Here is a 14,472-nt window from a genome sequence, read left to right as displayed (position 1 = left end):
GATCAGTCTGTCTTTAACCTTAGAAGGATGTTTTTATGCTACTAGAGTGTCTTGGTTCTTGGTGTCTGAAAAACTCCAACATTGCTTTGTTTTACATGATAGGTGAAAGCCTCCCCAGATCAGAGCTTCTTCCTTGGTCTCAAGGTCTTTCTTTTTCATTGTGCACCCTAATTTTTGGGCATTTCCAGAACATACACAGTCAAAATTGGTAATAATTCAGTAAATGAGACCGTTCAGTCCTCCAAAGGAGCTCATGTTTCGTGCTCAATGGATCAATGCCATAGTACACTCTGAGAGACAAAATGAAACGACACTGGGGGCGGGGCCAACCATCATGGACGACCAGACGTAATCCCTTTCGGCTCTGCTCCAGGCCCGGCCACTTTAGTTCACTTTCCCGTGCTTGGCACCCAAGAAGCGGGCTGCCCGAACCCCCTGAACATCCAGAGATGATGAGACCCCCCCAGCGGCAGCTTCCAGGGCTGCTAATGGTGTGAGAGGTGAGGTGGAAACCCGGAGGCGGGGGCCGCGAAGTTCGAGACAAGATGGCGGCTGGTGGCGGGACGCGATGCTGGCAGCCAGCTTGTCAGTCCCGGGCGGGACTAACGGGCCGAGGAGGTGACCCGTTGCTGCGGAGGTTCGGCAGTTCCCTCAGTGGATCACGTGAAGCCCTGAGTACCGAGCCCACTGCTGTAGGGACATAGCAGCGATCCTGGGAAAGAGATGAGTACAGCGCAAACGGACTGCCAGGTGAAAGACGGGGGATCCGTGAGTGGCGGAGGCTGGCCACGGGGGAATCAGCTCATGGGAGATGTCCTGAAGAGCGCTGGGGGCCCCCTCCACCATTGCAGTAACCTTGGCAGAGCCCCGGGAATGCAGTGGCTGACCTTAACATCGTGCCAGTCAGGCTCTTGCTTCCATGACTAGCAGCCTTGTGCCTGGGCCTCCAGTTGAGGACGTTGCAACACCACGCAGCGCTCTGCTTTGGCGTCCTGTTTTCCTCACCTGTAAAGGCCCCAGCAGCGTCAGTACCCAGGCGTTAAGGGCATTGTACATGTCTTGCGGGAGGCAGTGGGGGCCTCCGACGAATGATCCTGGGACTGACCTGAGACGTCCCTGAGGAGATCTTTCACAGTGCCCCTGGCCATTCCTGGTGCTAGGGAGTCACCCACGGAAACGCAACGCTCCAGGTTGGGCCCTGAGAATATATTGCCTGTTCTTCGAATGGCACCGGCCGGGCACCTAAGCCCTTGACGAGCAGCTCTGTCCTGAGGCCCCAGGTTGGAGATCCCGTAATCCTCCGGAGTACCTGTTTCAGGCATCCTGCCTCCTTGCTGGTGGGGGCTCTCGATCCAGTGGAATTCAGGCACTAGGGGATTGACGCATCCTCTGCGATGTGTGGTGGATGCCTTTGGCAGAAGACTCCGGGCTCGGTCCTGAGGTGTCCTTGCAGATCCCATGTGGCATCCGGTCATTCCTGAAGCAGGGGGGCCCCGGGATGTTGTTGCACCCTAGCCCTTATGCCACCAAAAAGGCCCAACCCACAAAGGTCTCCAGCTTCTTCACCCCGGCGACCAAGGGGGGGACGGTGAAGGGACGGCCCAGTCCGACAGAGGCATGGCGCTCACAAGGGAGGACCTGATGATCTTGCTGAGAGAATTTAGGAAGGAGCTTCGAGATGATATAAAAGCTGATATGGGGCCCTCGTTCGATGCATTCAAAGCTGAAATGGGGGGCAGTCTGGTGGCCCTGCAGGCGGATGTCGACGCGATTGGAGCCCGCACCCTGGACCACGAGGTGCAATGCCAAGATCCAGCGTCCTGGATACGACCGCTTGAAACCCACTCTGGCGACCTGCAAAACCAATTGAAAGCCTTGATGCTCCGGTGTGAGGACCTCAAAATAGTTCCCGCCGAGATAATATCCTGGTGAGAGGCCTAGAGGAGGGATGTGAGGGCCCAGACCGCGAAGCATTCATGGTGGGACTCTTTTCGACGGTGGTGTGTGAAAAGGGACCTGAGGTCCAGCTGGAGAGTGTGCACAGAGTGGGACCACAATCACCCGGAGATTCCAGAAAGCCCAGGGATGTGCTGGCGAAATTCAGTTCCTTCAGGACCAGGAATTGATACTCCAGAAAGTATGGGCCCTTGATAGGGTGTCGTTTCAGAAAGTTTCTTGCTCACGGTTTCAGGCTGTGGCCAAGGCCACATTTGCTCGACGCCAGCAGTTCAGGCCCGTTACAGTAGTCTTGAGAGAGCGCAAGTTAAAATATCGCTGGACCTATCCCTTTTGTCTGGCCTTTTCCTTGGACAATATGAACCTTCATTTCACAGAGTTGAAGGACGCTGCATCTGCCTTAGGAATTGAACTACCAGCACCAAAGCAGCCGGACACCGGTGAAGGAGGATCCGACTTGCGGCTGAGGAAGCGGGGTGGAGGTCTGTGGATGCAGCAGAAAAGGAGCAGCAGGGGCCCTTTGGACTGACTTGTGCAATCGTGACGCTGGGTTACAAATATGTTCTGTCCACGTCTCCCCAGATGGGGAGACCTGGACTCTGCATTTTGTAGCACACATGAAATGCCTCAGAGGATTGCTTTTGTGCAGGAAGAGGAACTATGGTGCAAGGGTGCCTGCGTTGGTGCTAGGAAAAGGCCGGAATGTGCTGTGTGATGTTAAATATGGCGCATTCCTGCACCTTCGCGCAGCAGAGTGGCTTTCTGCATTGCGTTGCATGCGTTGATAAATGCGCCCACCCTTCTTCGTGGGAAACATCATTTACCACGAAGGCATTACCACTACTAACTTTTACCACGTGACACTTACCACGCAGGGTGCCTTCCACGCAGGGTGCCTTCCACGATGTCTTTACCACGGGCTGGGGGGGGAGACGTGGTATTCCTTCATGTTGTTCTGCGTGGGCTTGGGGGGCAGAGGGGGGGGGGCTCGGAGGGGGGCTGGGGGGGGTCTCCCCCCCAAAAATAACAAGCAGGTTACTTTAAAAAAAAAACGAACATAAATTTAAAAGAAAAAGGAAAGAGCCTCCCCCAAAGACGTGCCGTGTACGTCAAAAAAGCAGTCCTTTTTTTATTTTGGTATACGTGTTTTGACGCTTGTTTCAATGGAGGATGGAAGTAAGGGCTCGTAGAGAAAGACGTGCAGGTAAGACGTTTCTAGGCGTAGTAAAATCCTACGTTGTAAATACCAGCGTGGTAAAGCCACTTGCGATGTAAAATTCGCGTGGTAAAGCCATGCGTGGTATTTGAAATCGTGGTATAATCATATATTCCTTCTTCGTAAGCCAGGTTTAGCAAGCAGCAGTTAGACTGGTTCTTCCTATGCGGCAATACTTTAGGACAGATAAGGTGAAATCCCGCCCGAAATCAACCTTTTCTTGTAGGATTTCTCAGAAGTTAGACCGGTGATAGTCACGCTATCGGAAAGCCCCACGCTGCTGGTAATAGCTGTAAACGGTGATTAAAAATGCCAGAGCAATTTTTGCTGCCCGTACAGTTAACCATCTGCCATTATCACGGGTTTGTCATTTCCACAAGAGCAAGTCACAAGCCACTCTGGAAGGATGTAACCTTTTATTGCCAGGAAAATAGGATTTGTAAAGTGGATTACAAATATTATGCAGAAATGTATGCTTGACACCAGAACCACAGATTTGAAACCCCGCGAAACACCTTTTGCTTTTGTAAAGGATTATTAGTAGTAGTTTCCTGACTTACTGGCATCCTCTGCTAATGACTGCAGCAGCGAGAGATTGTCACCAGGTTACGATAACCTATAGGTTCTTCGTGGTACTCTGCACCAAGTGTATTAAACCCACTTAGTACTGCATGGCGAACAGGGTAACATTTTGCCCATCTCTCTGGGGTCTGAAATTCTTGTGTACCCTTGGCAAAGGGAGTAATCTACTCCAGGTTACCAAGAGGTGGCGGAACCACAAAATGCACGTTTCACAGTTGGTTCACCAAGTGTTTTTTCCTTTTGTATTTTGGTAATATGCTCCTATTTTTCAGCAGCTAAACAGTGTATTACATTCCTCATCATTGCAATGTATTTTGTACTTTTGTCTTCAAATACATAGAATTTTTCTTTGTCCTATGTGAACCAATAGATGTGTACTGCTGTTGTCAGACCGACTTATTTCCTCACGTAGACAAAAAATATTTCCATGTCTAGTATGCAGATGAACGTGAGTTCCTTGGTATTCTATTGCACTCATTTAGCCTCACACCAGGCTTGTTGGAGAAGAGGTAGACAAATGTGTGAAATGACTTTGCAGAGAGGCTTAATGGAGCAGTAAGCACAAGTACCAAATGTAGTAGTCGTTATTGTGGTTATTTATATAGTTTTTTGTTTTCTTGTATTTTCAGGTAATGCTACGACTGCAAGCAAGGAGACGGCTACAACAAAAGGTATTGTGTGAAATGAAGGACACTGAAAGAGTGCACTTCCTGTGCTGTTTATCGCCTGTAGTCTATGAACAATCAAGAGTATTGTGTAGCGGATATGCCTATATTACTAGCATGTTGACTTGTATTATTGCATTAGATTTCCTGCCTTGTTTTTGCTGTAGCAAATGAGATGTGGGCCATCTCATCCCACTGTTGTATCTTGGATAGTTTGATCTCATCCTTGGAAGAGTCACCAGATACGACTTTAACGGTTCATATCCATAGTAACAGGCACAATTGTTGGATGCAGGTCCATCTTCTGTGGCTTTTGTTTTGTTTACACTGCAGGTTTTTTATTCTAGAGAAGTTTATGTTTTTAGGATATTTTCATGTGTCTTGCTCTTTCAAGTATTTGTTTTGCTTTTTGTTTGTTTTCTCCTTTTTTCTGTTTTCCACTTTTGCTAGGCAACTCCCAAAACTGAAAAGTCAAAGGTCCGGCTGTGTAATTCTAATTTAATGGCTTTGCTAATGCTTTTTCTATGGGCAATTACATATGAGATCATGTATCACGATGCATGCACATGCTTGATGGGCAATTTTGCAATTGGTTTTCTTTAAAGAAAACCAATTCCAAGATAGCTGCTGATGTCTACGTATGTGTCCTGATGTATGTACGGGTCGTGACAGATGTGCACAGGCATAGTGACGCACGGCAGCCATTTTTTGTGTGCTGTTCTAACATGGCGGACGGTTGTGTCAGAGAGTTACATTTAAAGGATAAAAAAAAAAAGTTCATACGAATGTAGGTAAACTACGTCAACAGCCTGGCAGCACTTTGGAGCTGCTGGCCCATTGTTAAAAAATAAATAAATTACATTAAATGTAAAATGCAAAGGGAATGAGGAAAGCATCCGAGAAAGGTAATTGCGAGTAAAAAGCGAGCACCTTGGGATGCGCAGAACCAAGTAGGGGAAAGAGCGAAGAAATACATGCAACTCAAGGAGTGCTACATGCAACAACAAAAAAACAATTCCATCAAGCCAGCAGTGGAAGGATACTACTCATCCAGTCAGAACACTAAAGGACTGAAATTCTCCTAGGCAGGACAAATGTATGCATATGTAAGAAAGCCATTGAATCAAAAGAAGTCACAGTGACGTGAGATAGATTTCGAAGCCTCCAATCATAATCAAGGGCTGGCTCTGAGCCTACTTTATATGTATGAGAACAAATATATCTTGCCCACAGATAAAGCTGTTCATAGCTGAGACCTAGAGCAGGCTATTTTATGGATTCTGTCTTGTTAGAGGTTCATAAATTGTCATGTTAATAAAACTTGTCTTAAGGTGGTGACCAGAATTCTAGAAAATAGGCACGCAACTTTCCTTAAACAATACAAAAGGGGGAATTTATTCAGGAATAATTTAATTCTAAAATGGTAAAACGGTTTTCATTTGCCCTGTGCTTTCTGATGGGAAAGGCCTCTATGTCTGCCTATTGAATAATGTCAAAAGAACATTAACAAGACACCTTGGGCCAGATGTAGGTCGCCCAATACCGGTCGGTAACGGCCGAAATTACTGAATTTTGACCGTTACTGACCGGTATTTGGCATTTGGAATGTAAGGTGGCATGATTGTAGGATTCAGTATTTTACAGAATCGGTAACTTAAGGAATCAGTAAATTACCGAATTCTTAACATACCGATTCGGTAAATTACCGAATCCTTAATGTAGGAAGCACTCAAGTGAGTGCTTTTCACATTTAAGGATTCGTTATTTACCACCAACAACAAGTTGGTGGTAAATAACGAAAACCGTTAAAAAAGCAATTTTGTACTTTTTTAACAGCGCCATGTGGCAGACATACATGCCCTTAGGGCATGTATGTGTGCCACATGTGCACCCATGCACTATTCAGGGGTGCAACAGGGTGTCAATGTGATATCCTGCCACCCTTGTAAGTCTACCCCCTCTTACCGATTCGGTATTTACCGAATCGGTAATTCTAATTCATTTGCTGCTGGTTGGGCAGATGCTACGTGCTCGGAGGTGGCGGACTATTGGAGTGCTGCTGCATCTTGCAAGGCGTCTATTACTCAACTATAACCTGATCCTAAATTTAAAGAACAGTTCCTGTTTTATATTTACTGAGACTACACCTGATTTACCCTCGAGGACAATGACAAAGACATTCACACTAAGGGACAAGCTGTTTACCTGTTTAGAAACTGTGGATTAGTGTCTTTTATATTTCACCATTCCCAGTTCATGTAGTCTCCTATTAAACGTATTGTTGGCGATCTGCAGAATACTGGTGGTGTTGAACCTTCTTAATCAAGGTTTTGGCTAGGTGTGACAAGCTCCTAGTGTGTGTAAGGTAACCAGGTCTGTGGAAGGTAATGCTAATGTTCTTCCGCTTACTGTGGCAAAAGAAGATGCTGTAGTAATCCACACTGGAGATGCAGGATGTTAGACCTGGCATCCTTGGCGTGGTTTCCCCCTATCTTTATGCCTCTACCTCCTGTATTTTTGATGCTGTGCTGGATTTCGTTTTTGCTGGTTTAGATGCTTTGGACACTCTGCCACTGCTGATCAGTGTCAGAGTGTAAGTGCTCCCTGTGTAAATTGTTATTGTGATTGGATATATATGATTGGCATATTTGCATCACCAAGAAGTCCCTAGTAAAGTGCACTGGGTGTGCCAGGGCTGGTGATGACAAATGCTACTAGTGGGCCTGCAGCACTGATTGTGCCACCCACATGAGTAGCCCTAAAATGGTGTCTCAGGCCTGCCACTGCAGTGCCTGTGTGGAGTCAGCAGCGGTGTGGAATTCAATAAAATATCTACTTGTCCATGGGGCAGGTTGCTTCATAAATCTACTTGTCTTGTAACAAAATCCACTTGCCCACTTGGTGCCAAATTATGGCCGCAATCTCATTATATAAGAGTTCTGATATAGCCTCCTTGATTATGCCAGGGCTCATACCATAGTAGTGTTTGAATACTTGCAATCCCCTTATGTTGCCACGTTTCCGCAAATCTACATCGGTGCAAACCTACTAACTTGCTTGTTTTAAGGGGATCAAAAACTCTTTTCTAATATATTCCCATACAGAGAAATGTTGGAAATTTACTCCTGGCAATGGTAGATGTAAACCTTCTTCCAGGGTTGGGAAAAAAGTGGTTGAAGGGAAAGTGAACTTGCAAACACTCAGATTTTCGCATGAGCAAATCTACACATGCATATTTGCCCATACAACAAGCATTGGCATAGCCAATAGGTCTCGCATTTGGGACCTTATAAGTGTTTAGCCATGCAACAGTTGGTGTTGTTGCACCAAGGATATTCTGCTGCATAACTAAATACTTATAGGGTCCAAAAAGCGAGACCTATTGGCTATGCCAATGCTTGTTTTTTTAGTGTGACTAAATCTAATGAATGAGTTGCCAACTCCTGAATACTAAGAATAAGACGTTGATTCCTACGAAGACTACTACTTTTTTGTCTTGTATGAGTTTGCTACAAGTAATGTGGCAACAGTGTTTTCGGTCCAAAGTATCAGCCAAACATAAACCAGAAAATGCTGGTTGTGCAAAAGTTGGCTGACTGGGTAGCCCCGCTGAGAAGCGTGAAGGGATGACGCCGCCTGCAAAAAATAAACTGAAGGGGGCGCGGTCTAGTGTTGAACTGCTAAGAGGGAAGCAGGCAGTCAGTCAAGACGGAGATCTTAGGACGCGAGTGGTGCGCGCGTGACGATAAAAGTGAAGGCGAAACCTAAACTATGAACCTGGAACAAACGGAGAAGTTAGGCGAAATTAAAACACGCAAAAGATAGGGCATGAGGGAGTGCGCGAGAGCGACTGTAAGGCATGAACAACGAGAGAGCGGGGTGGTGAGGGGACGAAAGGAACAAGCATTGGCTGCGAAAGTAAAAGTGATTGCGATCAAGCGCGGTGGCCGCTAGAAGCGATCTGTGGTGGGGGAGGGGGAGAAGAGGGAGTTGCGTGAGGAGGAAAGACAGCGCAAGCAACAAGAGCGGCCGGGAAACTGAAAGTACGACCGGCCAGCCATGAATAATTAGGGGAGGAGAAGCCGCAGAGCACACGCTGGGAGAAGCCCTTTGATGTGGTGGCGGCCGTGAACAAAATGCAATTAGGAGGGAGGGAGGGAGGCTGATGCGCGTGCTTGTTTGGTCACGTGATTCATGTGAACTCAAAGAAAACCGCACCAAAAAGCCCTTGGTTTCACGAGTATTTTGAGCACTTGAATTCTCTCCATTTCCCATTCCTTCGGAAAAGGCGAGACCTAAAAATGCAGTTCACAAATATTTTCTAGGAGTACTATTTATTGTCCTACTTCTGTACATTTTTGGGAATTCACAAAAGCCGCATAAGTACCCTTAATGCAAGGACATGTATCTTTTTTTTTTTTTTTTTTAAACTTTATTTTGAAGTTTTTGTGGACATACAGAACTACATCAGAAATTGCAGTAAAAGGACATGTATCTTGGGTGCACTTTTGAGACTCTATTTAATAATTGGCCCCTAATATGGTCTGGCGTTGACCGTGACCTTTTGTGTTTCTTAAAGTTCTGTTTCGGCTGGCATCACTGTGAGTTGACAGCATTCTGTTCTTTCACAAGGAGCATATCGGCACACAAAGTATTTTTGTACATTGCCAGTAACTACTGTGGCAGTGTGTGCTTTTTGGGACCAAAAAACTATTTTTGCTTTTGCCAATGTTTGTTATAATGGTGAGGGCCTAGCAGCTCGCACCCAAATAAGGTTTTACAAAAACCATGCATAAACAAATCACACATTGACATAACTAAAAAGCTGACCACTAATTTCAAACCCACGGGCTTTGCCAATGCTTGTTTATCTGTGTTTCCCATAATCATATTGAAACTGGTTACACTGATTTTCAGTTATGAATATTTTTGGGAAACACTAGCATGCATCAACACATGTTACTAAATGATGATGCAAATAAAGGGTACCTGAAACTTTACAGTAGTTTAGCTAAATGTTTTTTTTTCCTGCTTTCATTTTTTTATGAACATTTTCTTTTGAAAGCAAAGAATCATCAATCTTGATTTCAGGCTTTTGCAAATATTTGCATCAAATCAAAGAGCATTCGGGAGCATTATACATAGCTTCATTTTGGTAAACTTTGAAGACGTGTGCAAACAGTTTTGTACTGGAACCACTGTCAGCAGTGTAGTTGGCGCTTACAATATTTAATTAGAGCGCTCACCCTAATAATAAAGGCTTTCAATTAATGAACCATAAATACAAGTTTGAACAGCAGTAACATATGGGCAAAAATATTACCTTAACTGCAGATAGTCTCCTTCCCTGATCCATAATGTGGTACTGCAAGCTGGCAGCCAAAGGGTTTGTGCTGCAGGGGGTTGGGCCTACTTGTCTCAAGGACAAAATAAACATAAAAACTTGTTGCCCTTGACCCCAAACATGTCCTGGGCGTCGGGCTATAGGAATTCCACATCCCTGAGTCAGTGAACTGCCATGTCCTCCTGGTCAGTGTCCCCACTGACCAGGCCTAACCCTTCCCGTGCACATTGGTCAACCCTATGGAAGGCCCAAGGTACCCCCTTGGGCAGGGTGCAGTGCCTGTTAAAGGTAGAGCATGTACTTGTGCAGGTGACATGCTCTGGTAGTGAATTACAGCCATGTTAGTTTTTCACTGCTGCAAGGCTATCATGGGGGATGCTGCCTACAGTGGCTACCAGCATATCTTCTCATAGGAACAAGATAGGACATAAACGTCTGGTATCCCTTAACTCAGAATTGAATAACACATCTTTTAGGAAAGGTTGTTTTTAAATCCTGTGTTTGAGAACAGCACTTTTAGAAAGTAGCGATTCTCTTGTCTGACCTTTCTGTGTGCCTTGGCCTGTTTGTGAATTGACTGTCTGGTTTGAGAGTGACAGGGGCTGGGGAGCCCCCAGGAGGCTGGCTGGGTCAGTCCTGGCTGAATGACTGCATTTGCAACTTGAGTGATGGGAGGAGATAGCACCTGGGCCTGAATAGGGCTGTGCCTGCCTTCCACAATGCTGGCCCCACCTCTTGCTGGGCGGCTGACGACCCTGCCCCTCACTCTGAAAGGAAAGGAGAAGCCAGAAAAACAAAGCGCTCAAGGAACACCCAGAACTGGTTCAGACCGGGCTCAGGGCCCCCTTACACAAAGAGAACAAATACTTTTAGGGGTATAAGTACAGGACCCCTGACAACAGAAAATGAGATCCTCCTGGAATCAAGAAAGAACCTCTGCCAAGGAGAAAGCTGAAACTAAACAAGGAAGACTGTCCTGCAGTTCCTCTGCTGGACTAACCTGCTGTTGCTTTCCTGCCAAGGAGAAGGGAAGGACTTTGCTTTGTGCTGTGTCCCCTTGCTTGAAGGAATCTCCAAGGGCCTGAGAAGAGCTGGCTCCCTGTTTTGAAGTCCCAGGAACAAGAGGGCTTCACCCCCAGCTTCCCTGAGCTCTTCTGAGAGAGTTCTGACCTTCCTGGAGTGCTTGGCCCATGTGTGGTGCCTCTTGAAGTTGTACCTGTGTTGGGGAACTGGGGATCAACTTTTTAAGACTTTGCTACAGAAAATCTATTGCAATCCCGGCCGAGCGAGAAAATTCCCGCCGCTACGAAGACCGAGATCGTCGCAGCACCTGTCGCCGCAGCCTGAAGACGGCGCACCCTTCGTTAGCGGGAAGATTTCTGCTGCTGCGAACATCGTCGCAGAGCCTGTCATCGCTGGGTGAAATCATCGCATCACGTCGCTGTGAGAATCGTCCCAGAGCCATCGCATCGAGGAGCTGCGAGAGAAAGATCGCCGCTGGACCGCGCATAGTCGCCCCGGAGATCGTCTCAACACCCGAGAATCATCACATCGTGCCTTTGCGGGAGAAATCCATACAAGTGGCCTTCCTCCCCATACAGACCGGATTCATCGCAACACGCCCGCTGCTGCAGCGGGGCTGTCGCTAACGCCTCCCCAGGGTCTCAGGAGCAACACATCGCTTGTCTTTCACCGCTACAGCTTCTGTGCTTGGAACTTTTTATCTCTAACAAAGGTACTGTGGCTAAAACGTGACGCAACTGTGGATAATTTTATCACTAACCTAAAGAACGTTAAGAACTCTTTTGCAACCATATTCTTGAACTGTGTATGTTGGCTTTTTGTCGTTTTGGTCTTGTATAGTTAGATTAAATACCTTTATTTTTCTAAACTGGAGTTAGTTTGCGGTGTTTTCACTGAGTTACTGTGAGTGTTGGTACAAATACTTTACACATTGGTTTTGGATAAGCCTGCCTGCTTGTGCAAAGCTACCAAGGGGTGAGCAGAGGTTATCTAAAGAGTGTTTCCCCCTTACCCTGACTAGAAGTAAGGGTCCCTATTTGGACAGTGGTACCTACCTCTGCCAACTAGAGACCCCCAGTTCTAACGCAGGACGTCCCCGGTGTGGTTTACTACAGGCCTGTGTGTAGAAGTCTCCATCTGCTATCTGCTTTTTTCACTGTGACTGGATACCTATAATATCTGCTTTGGGCGTTGCAAAGACCTCTTCACAAGCAAGCAAAGTGCTTTGGAGTTTACTGAAGGGAAAAAGGTGTTCATTTTGGGTTGAGTGTATCATCAAATCTGGGTTACACCTAAAGCTATAGTTCAGTGGGCACTATTCCAGATGCTTACATTCATGCTGCTGTGCATCTCACAATAGCTCTTGTTTTCAATGTGGTTGAGAATCATAAGTATGGGCGGATGCCTCAGAGTTTTGGAAAGCACTCAGCCCTACTGAATGCATAATCATATGTTTTGGCTTCTTGTGTTTGCATCGTAGTGACTGTTGTATCACCCCACATTACATGGTAGATAAGTGCTGGTTCCACACAAATGCTAACTTCTCTTATTCTAGTTTGACTGTGTTCCAAACCTTTCTTTAGGCTACTTATCATACTTTGTTCTTTATGGTAGCTTCATTTTTTCTGGGTGCTGAAAGCAACTACAAGTTGAACTCTGTTTAGTAGTATACATTTACTCTTCCTAGCACTACTGGTAGCCATGCTGAGCAAGCATTTGTAAGTGCTGTTTGGGTCAACTTCCTGGTGCATTGAATGGACAATCAAGTGTGACTTTAATTCTTAGGCAGGTTGAATAGTGAGGTGTGTTGTGTGTTTCCATATGATTTTCTGTGTTCGTTCTGGATTTTGCTCATGGAGTCTCCATTTTATTGTCTAACTGTGGTGTATATGAACTAGAAGTGGAAAGACGGTACCCTTAGTACATTCCAAGTACTCAATACTTAGTGCACTATATTGCACCTAATTTTCCTTTGGCATCACCTGCAGGGGGTTTGCCGAGGTACAAGTTTATGCCTTAAGTGTGTGGTTGTGTTAGCTGCCTTTGAAAGGAGCTAATGTGTTTAAAAACTGTGAGTACGTGCATTTCAGGAAGTGCTTACGTTTTGTAATTTTACTGCTCTTGTGAAGGAAAGCCTCCTTTTCTGCGTGGTCACCCCAGATTGTTTGGCAGACTCTTAGGTTTTGCTGTCTTTAAAATTCCAGGCCCTTTACCCTGCTAATCAGTATCAAAATGACTGCCTGTGCTTCCCCTTCAATCATAGTTGAATTGCCATTCCTGGTTGGCATATTTTATTTCTCTCTAGTATGTGCTACAAAATAAAGTAGCTAGGACCTCACAGTCACCCACCCCTAATATTAATCCATTTTCTTACAACTGGCTTTGTGACGCACTATGTTAGTGTCTTTGAGGCCCACTGGAGGCATGCCTACTTCTTCTGCATGATGTTTAGTGTGCTGTTTCCAGTCTTCCTCAAGTAGGAGAGAGTCATACCCTTAATTTGTAAATAAGAGGGCACAGTATAAGTGCCCCATCCTTTCGATAGAGGGGTGATTACCTTTACCACTATACTGTGAGGCATGCTTATTTTTCGTGAATGATGTGAAGTGTGTTAATCGGGTAACTCCAGTCGTCCTTAGTTGGTGAGATGATGGGATGATAATACCAATCGTGCATTTTGGGTGCGTCCATTAGTCCTCAAAGTGAAGGGATGCATATCTTAACTGTGTCAAAAAGAGTGTACACGCCTACAAATGCCTCCAAAACACCGGACCCCAAAACCTCAATGAAAGGATCTCCTTCCACGTACCGAAGAAAAACTTCCAATCCGTCGTCCTCCCCCTTGCCGAAACCCTGTGCATCCGCAAAGCTAGGACAGGTGGAAGAGCCTTCTCCTACACAGCTGCCAAGATCTGGAACGAGCTACCGATCGACATCAGATGCGCCCCCTCCCTGAACATCTTCAGGAAGACACACAAGACCTGGCTCTTCGACTGAACGGAGCTGATAAACCCCACCCCAGTGGCTTGAGGCCCTCACGGGTGAGTAGCGCGCTTCACAATTCCCCTGATTGATTGATGGATTGATTGACAGGTTTGGGTGGAGGAACGTCCCCCTGCTGCAGCGACAGAAGATCCTCCCGAAGTGGCAGTCTGATCGGAAGATCGATGGCCAGGTTTAGGAGCTCAGGGTACGAGATTCTTTGTGCTTCATGTTCCACCCATGTCCAAAGCAAAGAGCCCACCCCGCCTTGTTTGTTGCAGTACCACATGGCGGTGGTGTGGTCTGTGAACATCTGCACTACCTTCCCCTTGACGGAGGGAAGGAATGCCTTCAATGCCAGGTAGACCACCCAAAGCTCAAACAGGTTGATTTGGAGCCCAGACTCCGCTGATCTCTGCCTCTCCCAGATAGCCGCCGCATTCCAGGTGTGATGCATTAGTCACCACCGTGAGTTCTGGTTGAGGTGGGGGAGAGGGATCTGCCTCTGACCCAATCCTGGTTCGTTAATCACAACAGCAGTTGCTGTGCAGTTCTGTCCGAGATCTGGACGTAGTCGGAAAGATTCCCTTGATGCTGCCCCCACTGGAACTTCAGATCCCACTGCAGAGGCCGCATATGCCCGCATATGCCATCTGGCATGGTCTACCAGCAGGATGCAGGAGGCCAAAAGGCCCAGCAGCCTC

General features: G+C 46.5%; 1 protein-coding gene across 1 annotated transcript in view; it reads left to right on the top strand.

The window, feature by feature from the left end:
* TMEM123 (transmembrane protein 123) overlaps positions 1–14,472 on the top strand; it is a 316,475-nt gene that overhangs the window by 112,376 nt on the left and 189,627 nt on the right. Inside the window, exon 3 of the mRNA XM_078657007.1 lies at positions 4,384–4,425. Within this exon, the coding sequence (XP_078513133.1) occupies positions 4,384–4,425 (42 nt within the window). The remainder of the gene's footprint in view (positions 1–4,383; positions 4,426–14,472) is intronic.

The sequence above is a fragment of the Lissotriton helveticus genome, chromosome 8, assembly GCF_964261635.1.
Source record: "Lissotriton helveticus chromosome 8, aLisHel1.1, whole genome shotgun sequence".
Lineage (NCBI taxonomy): Eukaryota > Metazoa > Chordata > Amphibia > Caudata > Salamandridae > Lissotriton > Lissotriton helveticus.
This window is presented reverse-complemented; position numbering and strand designations above follow the sequence as displayed.